Source organism: Rissa tridactyla, chromosome 6 (assembly GCF_028500815.1).
Source record: "Rissa tridactyla isolate bRisTri1 chromosome 6, bRisTri1.patW.cur.20221130, whole genome shotgun sequence".
NCBI lineage: Eukaryota > Metazoa > Chordata > Aves > Charadriiformes > Laridae > Rissa > Rissa tridactyla.
The window spans coordinates 39,266,218-39,287,870 of NC_071471.1; the positions used below are offsets into that span (position 1 = coordinate 39,266,218).

Below are 21,653 nucleotides of genomic sequence, written 5' to 3' on the forward strand. Positions count from 1 at the left end.
GGAAAGTTTCTTAAGACTGTATTAGACTAAAAATGTGATAGACGTGTTTTTGTCTTTTACAGAAAACCCCAAAAACAAAAATAAACACTTCCTTAGTAAAAGAAGAAAACCTGAAGAGGATGAAAAAAAGTTAAATATGAAGAGACTGCGGACAGACAATATCTCAGATTACTCTGAGAGCAGTGACTCAGAAATTTCAAATAAAAGATTAACAGATTCGTCCTCAGAGCAAAATTCGGAAAATGAGTTAAAAAGCAAGAACACTTCAAAGGTAAATGGAGAAGAAGGAAAATCCCAAACTATTGAGGGAGTAGAACAGACACTAACAGATAGGCGGTCTCCATGGGATGAAATACAGGAGGATAAAAAACGCGAAGAGACAGAAAGACTGAAGTCATCTGCCCTAGATCAGCAGGAAAAATCTTCACTCCATGCAGCAGAGCAGCCAACACCTTATGAGCAGAACGCCAAGGATCCACATGTTCAAGAGTGCAATGCAGAAAAAAAACATACTGCGGAATTAAAAAATGAGCAGTTTGTACCCGGACCTCCTACTCCGAAATGTGTTGTTGACATTACTAATGAAAACAACTCTGAAAAGGAGAGCCAGGATAATGCTGCAAGTACCTTTGGTTTGCAAACAGTTCAGAAAATAGAATCTCACAGCAGCGATTTAAAACAGCAGTTTGCAAATGCAAATTTCCTTGAAGCAAGAAAACAGGAAGCTGATCAAAGTTGGGTTAGCAGTGCTGTTAACAAAACGGATTTGATACAACCCGGAGTTGTAAAAACATTATCAGTAAATGAACACTTAAATCCTGAAAAAGAAAAAGTGCAGTATGGCTCCTTTATGTCTTCGTTAAATGTAGCTTCTCTAGCAGAAGAGAGTAAACTGCATAAGCAAAGTCCAGTCCCCGATTCTGTGAAGTCAAAACCTAGTGCTTCAGTTGATCATCCTAAAACAAAGTCACCTGATGTTAAGCCTAAATTCACCCAATCTTCCGATACTGTGAAGTCTAAGGTTAGTTCCCAAAACAGCCATGCTACTGGATTAACAAGGTCAGCCAATAAAACTGATCATGATTTGCCTAGGTCTAGTTTCCATCCAGTTCCAGCTAGAGTTAGTGCTCTAGAAGCTACTAAAAGTCCTCTTATCATTGACAAGAATGAACATTTCACGGTGTACAGGGACCCCACTCTGATTGGACAAGAAACAGGAACTAATCACATTTCACCTTATTTGCATCAGCATAATTATCCTCTGCATTCCTCATCCCACCGAACCTGTTTAAATCCCAACGCTCATCATCCTGCATTAACTGGTTCATCCCATCTGCTCGCTGGGTCTTCGGCTCAGGCTCCCTTGTCCGCTATTAACACTCACCCCCTTAGTACCGCATCTCACCATTCTGTTCATCACCCTCATCTACTTCCTGCAGTGTTACCCGGAGTGCCTGCTGCCTCCTTGCTGGGTGGCCACCCGCGACTAGAGACTGCTCATGCTAGCAGCTTAAGCCATTTGGCATTAGCACACCAGCAGCAGCAACAGATGTTACAACACCAGTCTCCACATCTTCTTGGACAAGCTCATCCTTCTGCTTCCTATAATCAGCTAGGGCTTTATCCAATTATTTGGCAGTATCCAAACGGAACACATGCTTACTCAGGACTCGGTCTGCCCTCCTCCAAATGGGTCCACCCAGAAACTCCTGTTAACACGGAGGCTTCCTTGAGAAGGGTAAGTTCAGCTCGTTTCTTAATGATGTATTTAGCTTGGTGTCCCAACAGTGGGTTTTTAGGTACGGATTCGGTAGCTTGTGTCACACCGAGTGTGCCGTGCTGGTGGATTTTTTGAGTGGGCAGAGAACTGGGAATGGAAATCCAGTTAGTAACTGCTGTCTCACAGCGAATGTGAATAGGGAGTTCTTCCAGACCTTGATTATTAAGGATTTTAAAAAAAAAGACAAAATGTTTGCATTTAGTTTATGACCAAGCGAGGTCAGCCAGCTGGTTTGGGACCTCAAGTCCACAGGGTAAATACTTGCTACCTCAAACTATGAAAACCATTGTGTAAGTTAAATACTAGGAGAGAGGTAGGACAGTCATCTTCATAGTGAAATTTTGTGTATGCTTGCTAAATAGGGGAAAAAAGCTGAGACGGAAAGAATCCAATGGGAAGTTCTGAAGAGAAATACTCTAGCATTTATAAATCTTTCTTGCGCTGTACACCCATTTCTCTTGTCTTTACACCTATCTGCGTACCCTCTCTTGGCATCTCTTTTTCTCCCCTTCTGTTCCTGTTGACACACATCCCTGCCTTCCCATCTGCTTTCTACTCCTCTGTATTCAAGTCAGGGTGATTCCTCTGTATGCGGAGCGTAACCACTGAGGTCTCAGAAGAAATGGTTTGTGTTTTTCAGCCTAGCGCGCCCGGTGCGGCGGCGGTGTTTGTCAGGCAGACGTGGCAATTACAGGAAAAGTTTTTTAAGCTCCTGCAGGCTTGGGATATGGCATGTTCATTGCAGGCACCTTAGAGGAACAGAGTAAGATGAAGCATGTGTAGTGCAGACAGAAACTTTGGAGAGCTTTACTGCCAGCTTCAGTCAAACCTCCACTGAGCATGTGCATACTGATTTTTAGAGACTTACAACTTGGCCTAATTTGGGCAGATTTTCACAGGGACCACAAAAGGCATGTCGCTGACAGTGGTCCTTCTGCCAAATTGTAAGCCTCTGCGTCAAAGCTTGGAGTTCCTGAGTGGTTCTAAAGACTTTTTTTTCTTTTTCATCATGGGGGGAAGCTATTCTTCCCCAGCCTCATTCTTGAGAAAAGCCAAACCATTGTGGCTAAGTCTTTCCCAAACAGTCAGTTTGAGTTGGCCTTGTAATATGAAGTCAGTTTGATCTAAAACATGATAAAGTCAAACGCAGCAGCGAAGAAAAGCCTAAGAGAAAACTATAGGTGGATTTATTTTTTCATGTTGCTGCCTGCTCCACCCCATACTGAAGTCCATTTTAAAGAACTTACGATAGACTCTGTTTTCACTTTGCCTGAAGTATGCAGCCCTGCATACCGAGGCACGTAGCTTTTTAATTATGTTGATATGTGGCAATTGTCTTGTGGTGACTTGTCTTCTGGCTCTTGCACCGAAGGCCTTTTTTAAATACGTCTTAGAAACCCAGAATGGGTGTTTCCAAAGTCGGTTTGCATGGATGCCACGATTGCAGAAAGGGATCTGTGTTTGAGCTGTAGCAGCAGCAGCCACCCTTGGCTCAAGGCTGAGCCATGTCTGTGTGCTGGAGGAAGTGTGTCCCCAAGCACACCTTTTTTTACCGTCCGCAGGTGGCTGTGGCAACTTCCGTCTTTGGGCTGGGCCGTAGATAGTTGCAGGTGGAGTCATGAAGCTGTTTGGGCAATGCTTGGTGTCAAGCAGATGTTCCCCGGCTCCTCTAGGGAGAAGGTGACGGGTCTTTTTTGCATAATACTTTAATACAGCTTACAGGCTATTCGTGGGAACTCACCACAGCGTGGGAACTCTTGGCTAGGAAATGTGCGCGCTAAAACTGTTAGCACAAACCTAAGCGGTTGCTTTAAATATTCAAAAATATAGAAATCAGAACTTCAAAGTTGTAGCACCTGCAGATCTGTTCTGTGCTGCGTGCGTGTATCCTGAGAGCTCTTGGCTCCCCTTCTGCTGCAGCAGTTCTCAACTGGTAGTCACCAAGACAGGGGAGAAGGAGAGGAGGATGGTCTGGGGAGGAGGGGAGGAAGTTCTGGAGAGTGCCGGGAATTAGGGGTAGAGCAGCACTGAGAGACTTTGGGGTGCACATGAGAGCTCTGCTCGCTCTTGTCCCAAATCCTTCTTGGCTTGTCCCTGGCACTCGAGCACCACAACAGGGTGCCCTGCCTCTCCACTCCTCAGCACGTGTTTCTTCTAAGCAGGTCTCAGAGGAGAGAGGGAAAGGGGAGAGAGACAGAACCGGTCTTTGGCTTTTCTGCAGAGTTGTTACGCAAGTTTCAGAGAAGATAGGAAAATAGAAATTTACCCAAGTAGTCAATTAAAAAACAGTTTCATAAATTCAGACTGTTGTGGTGTGTGTCAGGGAGGAGGTTGGTATTGCCCACGTGTTGAGTATTTAGTTACACAGCACAAAATTGTGTGTACTGTGTGTTTGCCATGCTGCAAAGTATGGCAGGCGTGTACATTTATGGGTTTAATAGTGTGCTGATGACAAAATTATGCCAAATAAAAATGCCTGGCAAAATAAAGCAGATTAATTAGGATTATCGTACTTCATTGTTTGGTTGGGGGGAGGAGAGGAACTGTTTCGGAAAGAGATACTTCTGTCCCTTAATATTGAGATTGGTTATAAAGTTGGAGATGAAATTGTTTTCCAGAAATACTAAACTGTATTTGTCTTTTGAAAGAAGTACTTGCAATTAATTGAAGAGCTAATGGTCTGTTCACTAGTAACTGAAGTTAAGTGCTGTCAGACTATCATTGGTTTGCTAATTTTGATGAGCTTGAGATGCCATCTATTCATGATGAATACTTGAAAATTAAACTCTTCTAAGAATGCTTCTGACATGTGTAAACTATTGCGTATGCCGCAAGTCCAGGGGAAGTATAGTCAGATGTTCCAGTTGATCAAAAAGTGACTTAAAGTGTTAAATTTAGTTTATTGTGTGTGATTTGATGCTGAAATGCTTTACTTCATTCTCATCATTGGTAAGACTTGATACAGCAACTCCTGCGGTCCCATGATAGTTTTGAAATCTGATTTTATTTTTTTGTTTTGGTTGGTGTTAACAGAACACTCCCAGCCCGTGGTTACACCAGCCCACCCCTGTGACCTCAGCTGACAGCCTTGGTTTACTGAGTCACATTCCTGTGCGACCGTCCAGTGCAGATCCCCTTCGACCTCTCAAACTGACAACGCATTCCAGCCCGCCGTTGTCCAAAAGTATTGTAGAGCATCACAAAGAGTAAGTTTGCTGTTTAACTGTGTGTGAGAGGGTACATTTCAGCAGCTGATTTTGTCTTCTAGCTTCATGGAATCATAGAAAGGTTTGGGTTGAAAGGGACCCTTAAAAGTCATCTAGTCCAATCCCCCTGCCCTGGGCAGGGACATCTCCCACTAGACCAGGTTATTCAAACCCCCATCCAACCTGGCCTCTGGGGATGGGACACCCACAACTTCTCTGGGCAGCCTGTTCCAGTGTCTCACCACCCTCACAGTACAGAATTTCTTCCTAATATCTGAACTAAATCTATGCTCTTCCAGTTTAAAACCATTACTCCTGGTCCTACCACTGCACTCCCCGATAAAGAGTCCCTCCCCATCTCTCTTGTAGGCCCCCTTTAGGTACTGAAAGGCTGCTATAAAGTCTCCCTGGAACCTTCTCTTCTTCAGGCTGAACAACCCCAACTCTCTCCGCCTGTCCTTATAGCAGAGGTGCTCCAGCCCTCTGATCATCTTGGTGGCCCTCCTCTGGACCCACTCCAACAGGTCCATGTTCTTGTTACGTTGGGGGCCCCAGAGCTTGATGCAGGACTCCAGGTGGGGTCTCCCCAGAGCAGAGCAGAGGGGCAGAGTCACCTCCCTTGACCTGCTGGCCACGCTTCTTTTGATACAGCCCAGGATGCAGTTGGCTTTCTGGGTCGCAAGTGCGTATTGCCAGCTCATGTTGAGCTTCTTATCCACCAACACCCCCAAGTCCTTCTCCTCAGGGCTGCTCTCAGTCCATTCTCCGCCCAGCCTGTATTTGTGTTTGGATTGCCATGACCCTGGTGCAGGACCTTGTACTTGGCCTGGTTGAACTTCATGAGGTTTGCACAGGCCCACCTCTCAAGCCTCTCTGGGTCCCTCTGGGTGGCATCCCCTCCCTCCAGCGTGTTGACCGCGCCACACAGCTTGGTGTCATTGGCAAGCTTGCTGAGGGTGCACTTACTTCTAGTTTATTTGTGAACGTGGGTGCCTGTGATGGAAAAAAACTTGTCAGTGTGCTGCAAAACAGACTCTGCCCTGTTGACTTGGAATGGTACTTGAGTTCCTGAGTCATCTGAAGACTTTTGAAAATTGTACCTAATATAAAGAAACGTTTATTTTGTGTTAATAGATAACTTTGTTCAGAACATGGGAAGAAAGGTCTTCCGTTTAGCACGTTGCACTACATTCAGACTAACTTGTGTCTGCTTAACCTTTTCCAAACAGAGAACTGGAGAGGAAGGCATTTATTGAACCTTTACGTTCTGTTACAACTGCACCAGTAAAGACGGAGCTAGAGCAAAGCAGAACGCAGCCAGCAAAGGAGAGCCATATGCACAGACATTTTGCAGATCCAATGTTGAACCAGCTGCCAAGGCCACCACAGGAGACTGGGGAGCGACTGAGCAAATACAAAGAAGAACACAGACGGATACTCCAAGAAAGTATTGAAGTTGCTCCTTTTACAGCTAAAATAAAGGCACTGGAGGGAGAGAGAGAGAACTATTCCAGGGTTACGTCCTTATCTTCAAGTCCCAAAAGCCATTCAGTAAAATATGACAAAGATGCTGAACGCTCTGTCTCAGAACTGTACAAAATGAAGCATTCGGTTCCACAGAGTTTGCCACAGAGTAACTATTTCACCACCTTGTCTAATAGTGTAGTAAATGAACCACCAAGATCGTACCCGTCAAAGGAAGCTTCAAGTGCATATGTTGATAAGCAGACTAACTGTGCTTCAACAGCAGCTAGTCCCCAATCCCTCCCCTCTTACATTTCTTCTCTTTCAAAACCTCCACCGTTAATTAAGCACCAACCTGAGAGCGAAGGCTCTTCGAGCAAGGTACCTGAGCAGCTTTCACAGTCAGTGCAGTCTCACTCTGTAAATTCTTTTCGAAGTGACAGCAGGAGCCCTACTCAGTTGTCGATCTCGTCTTCAAATACACTCCGGAGTATGCCTGCCTTGCATAGAGCCCCCGTGTTTCACCCCCCTGTGCACCAGAACCTGGAGAAGAAGGAAAGCAGCTATAGCAGCCTTTCACCTCCGACTCTAACTCCCGTTCAGCCCGTTAATGCTGGTGGTGGCAAAATACAGGAGTTGCAGAAACCACCAACTTTAGTACCTGAGCCTAAGGAAGCTCAGACTGTTTACAAGGGCACTTCTGAACAGAATTTATCAGAAATATGGAAGTCCAATAATGCCCCAAATAACGAAAAAATGGATTGGCACGTTGAAAGAATGAGTGGAAAGTCACAGTCCGCTACAGCATCTGTTATTGTGCGTCCTCCTTCTAGCACGAAATACGATAGCGTACCAGTAATGCAGTCTGCTTCCAAAGATCGGGTTAGTGAGAGATCTTCAGCTGTGACAAATCAAGCAGATTGCCTGAAAACAGCGGAAGCCAGGGAGACTGGAAGAATCATTCTGCCAAATATGAACTCAGACAGCGCTCGCACACAGTATGAAAAGAAATTTCCAGCTGTCTCGCAAGGCAGCATTCCGCACGCTGTCACCCCTACCACAACTATCATCTGCAGTACCAAAACGGATGTCACCGCATCAGCAGCAACGACTACCAGCGTGTCGAGCTGGGGTAGTTCAGAAGTGACGTACTCCTTATCGAACACGGTGTTGGCCTGCGCGCCGCTGGAGTGTACGGCCTCGAGAGCCGCGAGTCAGGGGGTGGCGCAGGCCCAGGAATGCAAGGTCAGCACTCCAGCTCCGGTTACACCCGCCGCTGGCAAGACAGGCAATAGTGCTCAGCCCAGCTCGGGATTCTCCACCTCTACCGACTTTGTCCATTTGAAAAAGCACAAGGCAGCCTTGGCTGCAGCTCAGTTTAAAAGTAGTAACACCAGTGAGACGGAGTCCAACTCTGTGAAAAATCAGACATTTTCAACCTCTCTCTCCCTAGACAGTACTATCGTCTGTAATACAATAAACAAAGCGAACTCTGTAGGCAGTGGGCAAACTTCCCAGACGAGTCAGCCAAACTACCACACTAAACTGAAAAAGGCTTGGCTAACAAGACATTCGGAGGAAGATAAAAACACTAATAAAAAAGAGAATTCAGGGAACAGTGTCTCAGAAATTATTAAGCCATGTACTGTCAATTTGATAGCTTCTACATCAAATGATTTGCAAAATAACATAGATAGTAAAATCTTGGCAGATAAGTTCGCGAAGGAAGATAAGCACCCTAGGAGAAAAGCAAAACGAACTTACGAGTCTGGCTCTGAAAGCGGAGACTCTGATGAAAGCGAGAGCAAGTCAGAGCAAAGGACTAAACGGCAGCCCAAGCCAACTTACAAAAAGAAACAAAATGATTTGCAGAAAAAAAAGGGCGATACAGAGGAAGAAGTAAAACCGAATGGTGTTCTTAGCAGGAGTGCCAAAGAAAAAAGCAAGCTGAAGTTACAGAGTGGCAGTAACAGCAGTGAGTATATTAATCTGATTTGGAAGAGGCAGACTAATGTGAAGTCTCAAGAGTGTTAATCCCGGAGGGTTTGTCATGCACGATAGCTGGGAAAGGAGTTAAAAAGTCTGCTTGTGTAAATGAGTAGGTCCAGATTTATTTGTCTTGAGGCCATTTGAAATATCCTGGTTTAGGAAATTCAGCATTTTGTATATACGTGTTAACAAACTGGTTCTTGGCCTAAAAATAAGCAGTAAACAAACTGGTTTACACCGTCCGTCAGAATTCAACAGACTGGTGCATGTAGCTGTGCCACTTGTATTGATTTTTTTTCTTTTCTTTTTATTTTTTAAAGATCTAATGCATTTATTTTTAGGGCACTACTGGAGGGGGAGAGTCTCTATTGTTGAACTTTAATTCATCCTTTGATCAGGAAGCCAGAGGCAGTTCCTTGAGAGCCTGATGCCACTCTGTTACGATTTGGTTAATTTAATGAAAGGTTTGAGGGAGAGTCATTTCACACTCCTAACTAGCATGTGTATTACATGGTGTTAACATACCTCTTGTTTAAGGAATAAAGAAATTTAGGGAAATACAAATTTCAATTTAAATGTAGTATTATAGCATGTAGCAGATTGTAGCTAGATTTATCTGAAAAGAAAAACTGGTCTGCCAACATGAGGGATTTTATTATCTTATTTTTTATCCCAATTTATTTTTCTCCAAGGACTATTCTTTTGTCTTTGTTCTGGTTGAGTATGAGGAAGTCTAACATTAGAGTACTTTTCGCAAGAATTTTTAAGTATAGGTAGTATGAAAATGAGTACTGCTCTCTGTAATTACATTTTCTGGCTTTATGCTGCCTAGCGTTATAAAGTTACTCTTCTGGAATCTGAGAATGCTTGATCCCTAAGTTGTACTGGGTGCTGGAAGTGTTGCAATCTGTCTGAGGTATTCTGGCTTGGGTCCAGGGATAGTAATATTACTTTTTTTTTTTTCTTCTCCACCGACTAAAGGGAAGATCAAGGAGAACATGACTATAATAAAGTCTTCCTCAGTTTCAGTTCTTAAAGTAAACTGTAAATATATACCTGTAACATGTTAGGTCTTTATGACCTTTGTGTTGTTGCAAAAGATTTCTTTGTGAGTTTGTTGTAGAAGGATCGCTTACCTAAGTTAATGGAAAACAGTGACTTCTTGTTTTGGCTAGTGGTACCTCAGTATAAAAGTGGGATATGATAATACATTATGGAGCTGTTTCATGGAATTTAGGTCGGGAAAGGTGTAGGAGTTGGTATTACATTCTGTTGGGAGTCACTCAGCGTGTGTCCTGAGCATGAACAGATTGGGTCTGTCCTGTGGTAGCAACTTGCCATCCTCTCTCGAAATCTTAATAGGCCTGAGCTCTTTCTGTTCATTTCTCTTACTTGACCCATTCAACAGATAGGCGTTTTTGATAACTCCTGTGAGTTTATCTTGGAGGAGCTTTGCTATAATTTCTGAGAGCGCGCTGGTCAGAGATTTTCTTACGAAAAGGGCTTTTCCACAAAGATTTATACAAAAACAGAGTCAACCTTGAGGAGCTTTCAGGAAAGAACAGGCCCCCATGGGACAACTGCCTGGGCTCCCCATAGGTGGCTGAAGATAACTGTGCTTCAGGATCTGGGGCTCAGTGGCAGTTTCTCAACGTGGGTGGTGTCTGGATACTGCCAGGGTTGAAAACTGCTTTGTCCCGATGCCATTTCGGAAAGCCCCAGGAGCCTGTGCGCCAGCCAGAGCGCTCGGAGCTCCAGGCTGCAAGGCTTCCTCCTGCAAAGCAAGGCATTTTACAGTCCTGCAAGCATTGGGGGTCTTCCAAGTTCTTGAAGAGCTTGAAGTCTAGCAGCTCCCAGATGACATCCAGGATCTCTGGTTCCAAGGCAGAAAACATTATTTTGGACTAGCAAACCTGTACTTTGGCCTTTTCTGCTCTCAGGTTTTAATCCAGTTACCATCATAGTGCTTGGATGAGTTGGGAGTAGGTTTTGTAGGCTGTGAACTGAGGCATAGGCAGTCTGTCACTTGCAAAGTTTGCACAAGTCATCTCTGGCAAAATACAGATCTGAACCCAGGTACCAAGTCCAAAGGTAGCAGCACCCTGACCTCTCTGTCATCCCACATTAGATCCCTGTTTACAGGACGTGAACTTTCAAGAGTAGTGGTAGATGAAATGACAGATACTTCTATCTATCTGCAGATAAAACTGGTGCCACTTTTAAAAGTCGTTAAAATGAAAGCCTGGCTAAATAACAACAGGGTTCAGTTTCAAAATGTGTATGTGAAAATTGCACATTTGCTTCTCATGTTACTCAGTGTCAGGTCGTCTGACTTTCCTATCAAAAAACAGAATTCTACTGCTTAGCCTTGCAAAGCCAGCAAACTTGACAGAGAGTAAATGGATTCTCTTCTTCCTTAGCCGGATATTTTACATTAAATTCAGATGAGTTACATGTGAATAGAGTTGCTCTTCTGTAATCATATCTGTAACCCTCAGCAAAAATAAATTTTTAAGATGTAGGATTTTTTTTTTTAAGCTCTGCTTTCATTCATTAAATTGTTGCCTCTTTTGCGTACATCTTGAAACAGAATTCAGACCTTTCTTTTTTGGGGTATTGTATTCCTTTGCCTGTTTTGTAAGAATGAAGCTCTGAATATGGTTTTAGTGGACTATTTGGTGAACGATACACCCAATTTAAGAGAAAATAGAGTGTCCTAGATATTCCTAGTAACTCAGCAAGTAGTTGTTAACTCTGCTCCTGCCTATGTAAGTCTAATCAGTAGCTATGCTTTCTAAACTTCAGTGCTGACAGACGGACAAATGGAAGTAATAATAAAACATGTTATGCAGGTAACAAATGTACTTTCAGAAATGTTGAGTTCTGACCGGTCTGGCTGCGTTCTGCAAATAAGGGCTGCCAGTACCTCACCTGAAACTCCCTTACTTTTGCAGCTGGTATACCTCGCTCAGTGTTAAAAGACTGGCGCAAAGTAAAGAAGCTGAAGCAAACGGGAGAGTCCTTCTTGCAGGATGATTCTTGCTCTGAAATAGGACCAAATTTGCAAAAATGCAGAGAATGTAGGTTAATAAGAAGTAAGAAAGGAGAAGAACCAACTCACTCACCAGTATTTTGTAGATTTTACTACTTTCGGCGGTAAGTACAGCCATTTTCCTGATAATGTGGTGTTTTAACTTTTAAAAATAATACAAAGGAGTTGCATGCTTGAAAGCTTGTCTGATTTTGCTGGCTCAGTCAGTCTGCCTGATAAAAGACACCGTCTAATTTAATAGTATTTACATTTGTATTTCTTTTGTGGATTGACTTCATTGCTGTTTAAAGCTTTATAGCAAAGACATCAGAACAGCTGCCCAGTGTACCTTAGGCAAGCAGAAAACACAGCACATCACCGTTACACAGGTGTCTGACATTTGAAGTGGGATTTTCAAAAGGCAAGCTTCAGTTATTCTGGACAAGTTGTACAACCGCAGAGTTGCGCTCACTTGTAATTGTTCTTATGCCAGTATATGGTGGGAATGCTGCTCAAGGTTTTCTGGGAGTTTTCTAAGGACAGAGGAGTTGTGACCTCCTTTTCCACAATTAATGTCCAATCAAGGAAAACTCACAAGCCGGGAAGAAAATTTCCCAGGATGCAGCCTAGTGTATGAGGTGCAGGCAGCACAGCTATCGAGACAGAATAAAACAGCTTTAATTTGTGTGTGGGCTGTGTTGTCAGTATACATCCAACTCATTTTGGACAGGAAGTTGTTCCCTAGATTGGGTTTAATTTTTTATAAAGAAGCTTTAGTTACAAGACTTGGTACTCCTACAGGAATTGTTTCAGGACTGGACTGGGAATACAGTCTATGTAAGAATATTTGCTTCCTAATGTGACAGCGTCAGAATCTTGGGCTTTTTCCTCCTATATAAAGGAGAGAACATCAGTGATAAGGTTTTGCCAACATTGTAAAACACAGTTATGGAATTACAAAATTTGAATGTTTTGAATATATTGTGATATGTTTTACGGCAGTTTAATTATTGTGTTTAAACAGTAGGGATTGAACTGTAAACGAAGCTTGCACTACTGCTGAAAGTTGATGTAACTGAAAATTCATCATTTCTTGTTCATTGAATACATATCTAAATATCATTTATGGTACTTAGTTCTGAATTCAGGACTGTTTTCCTGGTGTTGCTGTAAAATTCCTTAACTGTTATGATAATTGTATACGTATGATGAATTACCCTATGTTATGCAAGATGGAATAATTAATTGTTACTGCTTAAGAATAGGCTAAATATAGCCAGGGTTAGTGGAATGGTATCAAGTAGGGTAACAGGAAAGCCTGTAGTTATTTTAAAGGTCAGAAATCAGCAGATACAAAACTTTATCATGTATTGGTGATTCGTTCTGCCTAGAAGGACTTAAATACAGTGTTTGAAGTCCTGTTTTCTGAGTATGAGAGCAGTAGGTTATAAAGGTCTATAAAATATGAGTCAGACCGAGTGACTGCTGTCACAGACGCTCCAAAAATTAAAGGTGAGGAATAGGTGGAACCAAACTTTGGCCAAAAAAAAAAGAGAAGAGGATTTTCCTGTCTGCAATTTTAAAGCAGTAGTAAATGTTACAGAGAGGGAATGATGAGTAAAATGAATGCAAAAAGTGCCAAAAAAATAGGTTTAGGTTTAATGCTTCCTTACCGTTTGTTTTAAAACCATTTTTGGCAGCAGGATTTATTTTAAATTAAAAAATATGGCAGGATGCTAAAGAAGGTAAAGAAAAGCTACTTGTTGTAAGACATAAGCACTAAGGTAAACTAGCAAGTAAATTGTAATCTATATAATACACAGAATATAACAATATATGCAGTTAAACTGCCTGTTTTCATTTTTAGGTTATCTTTTAGTAAGAACGGAGTGGTTAGGATAGATGGTTTTTCCTCTCCTGATCAATATGATGATGAAGCACTGAGTTTATGGACGCATGAAAACTACGAAGATGATGAGCTGGACCTAGAAACTTCTAAATACATCCTAGATATCATAGGTGATAAATTTTGTCAGTTAGTAACATCTGAGAAAACAGCCATGTCCTGGGTGAAAAAAGACGGTAAGGAAATCTGAAAAGCTCTCCAGCGTTCCGCAGTTTTCACTCGAGTTGTTTGCGTTCATCATGACCCATCGCTTCCTTTCGAGCAGCTCACTGCCCCGGACTGTCGTGTTGGATTTTCCTAGGCTCTTTTGTAAGAGGGAGTATCGGGAAGGGGCAGGGACCTTGCTCAGTGGGCCAGCCCGTTCCCCCTCCCTGCGCTGGTGGCTGTGCTGAGCCAGGGCTGGGGCCAGGCTGCTGTTGGGTTTGGAGCAGCCTCGGTTCCCAGCTTGGCCTCCAGCTCTCCAGCCAGAGAGGCCAGCTCCAAGCCAAGGCCTGCAGCGAGCCAGGTACCGATTCCTGCCAACAGACGTGTTTCTGACGTGTCTCCTTCCCAAAACAAAGGAGACTAATGTGACATCGTGGGCCCCTCGGAGCATGTGCTAATGCCGTCGCCTCCTCCCCACTGAAGCCGCAGTTAGTCTGTCCTTCTGGCCCGTGGCAGATGGGCACAGGCTGGAAATGGGCTGGTGGCTCAGTAATTCCAGGCAATAGGAGGAGGAGGTGGGGCAGGAAGCAGAAGTACTAGCCAGGTCTCCAGGACAGGCGCCTCCCTCCCCTCCTGCTGACTTTAACCGTCCACCTCACCCGCTCGGCTGCCCTTGAGATTAAACGTGTCCCGTAGGCAGTCCCGTGAAAAACCCAGCTCTCTTTGTGGCATGGAGTTAAAAGTATATGTTAAAGAAGTTCCTTGTAGTTGCAGCCCGCTCATGTAGAGTGGGAATATTCTTTCTGTATTACTTCAGTCTGTGTTTTTTGGATGCGTTAATTTCTTTATATTGCTAGTAGCTTTGATGGGGATGCTGTGTAATGCAAATAAGGGGGTAGATGTTGATGGTCTGTTTACGAAGGATGACTTTCCTCTCCCCACGCCCAGTTGGGTCTGAGGGGAAAAATTACGAATGCTTCATCTATAAAGACTATTAATTCTGTGCTTTGCATTTAAATTTTAGTCCTTTTATTCTGCTTATTTTGTATTTCAGCCAAAATTGCATGGAAGAGAGCAGTGAGAGGAGTCCGTGAGATGTGTGATGCATGTGAAGCCACATTATTTAACATTCATTGGGTCTGCCAAAAATGTGGATTTGTGGTCTGCCTAGATTGTTACAAGGCAAAGGAAAGAAAAAGTTCTAGAGGTCAGTTCTTTATGAGCTAGAGTATTGTGTAAGCTGTTTATTCTCGTTTGTTGTAGAGCTGCTCATCCACTAGTGTAACTGCCTTTCTGTAAAGTGTTAAATTACTGCTTGATGTGTTTTGGTTTCTCTTAGATCTTTTTCGCCTCCTTTTTTGTCAGTAGATGTAGAATCAGTCATTCAGAAAGCAAGTGCTGTGCGAGCTATTTTGTGTAGATTGGCTTGGATTGCTTGTGCCTCGTCCCTCAAGGTTAAACCTTCAGCTGTGGGACTGGCACTCCATAACACCTCCGTGCTTTATGGTAACTCATTGCTGTTAAGATTTGCCTCCCTTCAGAAGTACATTGTTTGTCATATTAACATTATCAGCCTACTTTTTTCTTATAAAAAAGAAAGAGATGGAGAAAAATACCTCACTTAGTATTTAAAATGAGTGTTAACGGAGGTTTCACAATGCAGCCGCCTACACACACACTCGGTTTAATCTAATCCCTGTGCTTTAATGGCAAGGTCTAGTTTAGTCTGTAGTGAAGTACAAGAGGGGTGACTTGCAAACCTGCAATTTCTGAGTGAGCCAGCCTGGTTGCAGTTGAAAGGGGGAATGGCTTGGAAGATTGATCGGGTCATTCAGCCTCGGCTGTGACACTGGTGCTCAGGCTGCGTGTTGGAAAGGACTGCCTTTCCCTGGGTGGCAGGCATTGTGCCATGGCACAGTCCTGCGGTCAAATGCTACGCCAGCAACTGATTCAAGTATAATGCTGTTTTGAAAAGCATTTCCATGTTTGTCATAGCAGCATGTCACAGATGTGAAATGTTAGTAAAATAAAGTTTAACTGTTAGATGACAAGCCTTTGCTAAATGGAGAGACTCATCCACTTTGTCCTTGGCTTTCAGGGAGAGGCCTCCTACACTGCGGTTATAGGATGTTCCCAGAGACTTCCATCAAAGCCTGAAGTTTCTAGGGAACTAATATTGGTGTTTTCCAACACCCAGAACAGCCGTTAATGCTTTAATGCTGGAGGTTGCTTCAGCAGCTCTTAACTGGCTTAAGTCTGTGTGTGCGCATGTGCGTGCATCCATCTGACGTGGCTTGGGATATACGCTGAACATTATTTACCCTAGTGGGAACATGCAGTCAGAGGCTTTTTATAGTGTGTGTGTTAACCAGCCAGGAAAGTTTTAGTAAAATGTCTTCAAGGCTTAAAAAAGCAGTATACAGAAGCAGACTTCTTTTCAGTCTTCTAATGGGGAAGACTTTCTCCTTACTGTTCATCACAACATTACCTGTGAATGCAGAAGTCTGATAGCTTCCCTCTCTGCGGCATCTAATGATGCTGTAGGATTCGTGTGAACTATATCTCTCCTTTGGCACTCAAAAAGTTCAGAACCACCCACCCATCTCTATATAATAGCACTTTATATTACACCATTTTTCCTGGAACCGGTAGTTGTTTTTACAGTTGCTAAATGTAACAGAGAATACACTGGTTTCCCCCTGCTTCAGCAGGAATGTTAGAGGTTTAAATATTCCATGTTAAGATATTCATCAAAAACTTCTCTCATAACTTTACTACATGAATGAATGAATGTGCATCCATTGTTACCTTCAGACAGTTCATGGCACCATCAAGTGGAATGCCATGTTATGGCATTTCAGTGATACAATACATTAAGTAGATCTAGGCTATTCTGGTTTTTTATTTGATTTATGTTCGTGACCAGTTAGATATTTCCATGCTTTAGAAGTTACAAAAACTACAAAACAGCTAAAAATCTGATATTTTTCTGAAAGGAACATTTGATACGTTATGTACCTATTACAGTGTAAGAAAATAATTCTTTAAATGTGCCAAACGCTTCCTTTAGTGTACTCCTTGGTTTACATTGCTAGAGCTGAGCGCACTAGTAAAAAGATCTGAAGTCTCACTTAAAACTAGCAGTTCAGTGGATAGGATACAAGACTGGGCGTTGAAAGAGAAATTGCATTCCTATTTCTGCCCCCAAAATCACGTAGCAGATTTGTGACCAGTTGCTTGGCCAGTTGTTTTTTGCTCTCGTTCTTCCTCTGTCTTGTCTTTACACTGCATATTTTTCTGGCAGAGACAGTCTTCCTGAAACTTTATAGAAAGTCTCCAGTCCTACCAGTTAGCCCCTCTGTGCTGCCACAGGTGATTTTCAACCAGTACATCCAGACTTGTGCTTTCATGGTTGCTTTAATGTGACGTAAATCCATGATGCAACTTCCCTCTCCTTTGTGCCACCAGTGACGTCGGTGCAGCTGCATGGTAGGCCAAATCAGGGAATTGATTCAGTTAAAAGCTCATCTTTTTGGCTTGTTTGGCCCTCTCTGGTTGAAAACACCCACTTTCACTTCAGTTGGAGCGTGGATTCTGTCAAATTAACCATGCCATCGCAACCTAATTGTGTCTCTTTTCTGTGTTAGAATTCATCAAGGGAGTCTCACTGCCCCAATAGCAACTGTAAAGGATTTCGGCTTATGCTAAATTGGCAACTCCCTAAATGTAATGAAGGGAATATACTTGGAAACTTTGAGGTTAATGGCAAGGCTCTGTGTTACAGATGCAGCTACTTCAGTATTGTTCAAAAATCTTTATTCTTTTCTTTATTGTGAGAAGTAGCTGTTGTATACAAATCTGTCACGCAGGATACCAGAACAGAAGATATGCAGTTGGTGTAGAAAACCGTTCCTAACTAAAACAAATCTGAAGAATGTTAGTTAGCTCTGTCTGTGCGCCACTGTAAGTACAGTAAAACAATTGGCAATGTTATTTTGCAGATAAGGAGTTATATGCCTGGATGAAGTGTGTGAAGGGACAGCCTCATGATCACAAACACCTGATGCCAACACAGATTATTCCAGGCTCTGGTAAGACCACCTGCAAACAAGCAGGATGTGTTTTTTCCAGGTCTTTTTTGTGAAGACAGGCCAGAATTGTTTCTTGAAACTTCTCATTTTCCTGCGAATTGTGTCAAATCATCGCAGGAAGGCAGGTGATTCTGGGCAGTTAACAGCAAGGGGCACAGATGATGAAGAGAGAAAGAGGAGTATGCAGACAGATATCTGAAGGGGTTTTGGGGACAGGCAGTGAAGAAATTCAAGGTGTTTATTGTGACTTTTTTGGTACCTTTTCAGTGCAGAATAAAACGGCCGGAATGTACTGAATAAATCTGACCTTAGCTGTTAGAAAGAAGATCTTAGAATAGTACTGCCAAGGACCATTATGTGGCAACAGTTTTGGGGATTTGTTTTTCACTGTTTTCTGTCCCACCCACCCAAAAAAGAAAAGATTCATGTGTGGTTTTGGTTGGACATCTGATTGAGCAGTGAAGGAGCATGTGATAAATGAAAAACTAAGCAGTAATCCTAAACCCAGCTAAATTCAGAGTTTTTCTTACAACCAAGTTAGTTTTACGAAGAAGTGCGGTTAGGTGTGGTTGTTGTTAGTGCAACTTGTGATCTCTGGCAGCATTGATGCAGAGCAGGGAAGAAAAAACTCAAATGGGCCCTTAAACATGTTAAGTAAATTCCCAAGTTATTTTAAGCTGGAATTACAGACCCAGTCATTATTTTATGGGTTGTTGCATGTTAGTTCAGGTAGAAACGAAGGTTGGTTAGATTCCATAATAAATTCAAATTGTGACATTCCCCAGAACAGGTTCCAGACTGAAACTGGTTTTAATTTTAAATTGTGAAGTGAACCACTCATCTGGAAACAGCACAGTGAAGACTGCCTGCATAACCTCAGTTTTGTTCTTCTGTGCGTACCCATTACCAAACAGCCTTAAATTACCCCATCGCATACTCATTTTTTTGTCAAGACGTGGCTCACTTCAGTCGGTAGTTTGACGGTTTTATTAAATGAAGCAATGATGCGCCCGTTGAACAATGAGGAGTAAATAATGAATGACTGGCTTGCTTGATATGTGCCGTGCAATGGGAATGCAGAGTGAAGGTTAGATTATTCAGTAGAATAGTGTGCAATTATTTAATTAGAGACCTTGTCTCTTTCTGCACAAGCTTTAAGGTAAACTGGACGGTCTTTTTATAGTAGTATTTTTGAGTGTTAAGTTGTTTTTGAAAAAGGTTTGGAGATAGCGTTTTAGCATCACAGCGTGTGTATTGTAAAGAGGGTCACGAAATGATTGAGAGCTGCTCATGGTTTTCTTCTTAATTGTCTTCTAGTTTTGACAGACCTTCTAGATGCTATGCACAATATTAGAGAAAAATTTGAAATTAAATCCCATTGTCAGTGTACCAGCAAGCAGAGCACGCAAGCTGGCAAACTCCCTGCAATGAATGGTGTGTCTCAGGTGAGTCTAAAATGCGTGTGTACCTCACAGTTTGTTGAGATGTTTTGATTCTTCTGGGTTTTTATATTTGAGTAGTACCAGTTCATTTTAATTTGTATATACGGTGGTTAAATGGTAGCCTTGTCTTCAAATTACATTAAAGCAAAGTTAAATGCTTAAAAATAAATTTGTTCTTTACAGGTTTTGCAGAATGTCCTTAACCACAGTAATAAAATTTCTCTGTGCATGCCTGAGTCTCAACAGCAGAACACTCCTCAAAAGTCTGAGACAAATGGTAATACAAGTCCAAGGAGCGATGTAAGCACAGACAGCAAGTTAACACCACCTGAATCGCAGTCACCGCTGCATTGGTTAGCTGATCTTGCAGAGCAGAAAGCCAGAGAAGAAAAGAAAGGTAAATGTTTGAAATTGTCATATCATGTTCGTGACTTTGGGGGCACCAGTGGTACGTAATTTAATTAATTAGGACAAATTCACAGAGTTTTCTGTTCAACAAAAGAAAAGATGATGTTCTCTGCCCCCTTAATTTTAATCTTGAAACTGCAATGCCTTCTTCTGGTGGCATCCCAATCTGTTACCAGAAGAGCCACTAGTGGAACGCATGTGTGATGTGGCAGCGTTTCCAGCTACAGCGTCTCTCATTTGTGACAGGTACTCACTCAGCTGCATGTCTGAGATGCTGAGGAAGGCCTTTTCATGGTCACACTGTTTGACTGCATTTTGAAGGATCTAGTTCATCCTCTGGTGTGTTTTCAGGTGAATAAAGTGCTAGTGCTACAGTATATTACCACCACTATAAAATGCAGGATACTGGTGCTGTTCCTATGTCTGCATCGTGATACAACAGTGTAAACTTCCAGTTATGATTTTTGTTTTAGAGAACAAAGAATGTCCTTCTGGAAAACATTCAAAGGAAGAGAAAGACCAGGATAATTTGGAGTCCCAAAACTGTAAAAGCTCCCCTCCTGCATCCCAGAACAATGAGCAGGGCTCAACCTTACGAGATTTATTAACTACAACTGCAGGCAAACTGCGCCTAGGTTCTACAGATGCTGGTATTGCTTTTGCTCCAGTTTACTCTACAGGAACAGCAGTAAGTGTTTACAAGATGCATGGTTTTTATATCAGGATTTGAAAATATTATTTGTTTTGGTACATTGTAGTTAGAACAGTCTGGTAGATGTATTGCTTTAAATATTCTTTTATAATTAAAACTTCATATGCACACACATTTGCATTAACATTGTATTTAATTTGTTTGTGCTTGTGCGTATATGTGTGTGTGTATATGTGTGTATATATATATATAGTGATAATTGATACATACTATGAAGAAAACGTGCATGAAGTTAGATGAAGCTTTAACCCGACAAAGTAAAGGAAGATTCCAATATATTGAGTTTTGTAATAACTGTATATTTCTAACTTTTTCCGTGTAAGAATGCCTGCAGTTTTCTATAAAGGAGGTAAATAACTGCAGGCTTCTAATTGGTAATGAAATGTTGTCATTCTACTGTAAAAGGAATTGCATTAACTTTATTTGCTTTTACATTGTTTAAGCGTACATTTGTTTGTTTTCTAATAGAGTGGCAAGAGTGGAAGGACTATGCCAAACATTCTTGATGACATCATAGCTTCAGTAGTAGAAAACAAGATTCCACCAAATAGAGCACCAAAGATAAATGTAAAATCTGAAATAAAAGATGAGCCAAAGGATGACAGAAAGTGTATTCAGGATGACTGCAGTAAACTGTACAGTGATATTCAGTATTCGTGGATCTGCGATAAGCATGTTTTGTGGCTCAGAGACCATAAAAACAACAACAACTGGAAGCTCTTCAAGGAGTGCTGGAAACAAGGAAGGGTAGGTGTTGAGCCCTTGGGTCTGTGAAGTGGGCTCTGAGGGAGTTGCGTTAAAGGACAAATTTGCCTGACTCCATGCTTGAAAATGTGCTGTGAGTAGTGGGCAAGAGCTTGGCAGGTATAGCCCACATATGAACCTGGAGTAGTTTATTTAAACTTCAGTTAACTGCTAATAATAAATAAGAAATTACTGTTAGGGAGGCCTAAATTTCAAAAAAATCTGTGTATGACAACTTGGGTCTGGTTGCTGTTGGAGGAAGTGTTAACAGCTCAGTTGGGCCAAGGTCTTCAGCATGTTTCGGGTGCATTTGTATTGCAGTTTAATTTAAGGAGGTGTTTACTTCCAAAAAGGATAAGTATTGATTTTTTTTTTATTTTACTTTATTTTTTTACAGCCTGTTTTAGTGTCTGGTATGCATAAGAAAATGAACTTCAGCCTGTGGAAAGCTGAGTCAATTAGTCTAGATTTTGGAAACCAGCAAGCTGATATTTTGAATTGCAAAGACAGTATTATTTCAAACACCAATGTCAAGGAGTTCTGGGATGGTTTTGAAGATGTTTCAAGTACGTTGCTTTAAATGTATTATTCCATTGATTCTGAACATGGTCAATGTTTGAAACTGAAGTTAAAAGTATTCTTTAGGGATCTTAAGGCTTTGAAGAAACTTGAAATTAAAAAGAAAGCTCTAGCTAATGTGGTTCCAGAGAATGTGATGGAAACTTGCCTTTTGTAC

At 42.0% G+C, this 21,653-nt stretch overlaps 1 protein-coding gene across 12 annotated transcripts in view; it reads left to right on the top strand.

Moving 5' to 3' along the window:
* Nucleotides 1-21,653, top strand: part of JMJD1C (jumonji domain containing 1C) — a 166,902-nt gene that overhangs the window by 133,161 nt on the left and 12,088 nt on the right. For 10 of the 12 annotated variants that reach the window (XM_054206128.1, XM_054206130.1, XM_054206134.1 and 7 more), the window contains 12 exons: nt 63-1,738; nt 4,814-4,986; nt 6,216-8,425; nt 11,394-11,595; nt 13,338-13,552; nt 14,575-14,727; nt 17,522-17,611; nt 18,929-19,056; nt 19,237-19,450; nt 19,935-20,149; nt 20,642-20,920; nt 21,315-21,483. In XM_054206128.1, the coding sequence (XP_054062103.1) occupies nt 63-1,738; nt 4,814-4,986; nt 6,216-8,425; nt 11,394-11,595; nt 13,338-13,552; nt 14,575-14,727; nt 17,522-17,611; nt 18,929-19,056; nt 19,237-19,450; nt 19,935-20,149; nt 20,642-20,920; nt 21,315-21,483 (5,724 nt within the window). Of the gene's footprint in view, nt 1-62; nt 1,739-4,813; nt 4,987-6,215; nt 8,426-11,393; nt 11,596-13,337; nt 13,553-14,574; nt 14,728-17,521; nt 17,612-18,928; nt 19,057-19,236; nt 19,451-19,707; nt 19,813-19,934; nt 20,150-20,641; nt 20,921-21,314; nt 21,484-21,653 lie in introns of those variants that run through there. The other 2 variants (XM_054206133.1, XR_008467063.1) reach the window with 2 other exon arrangements.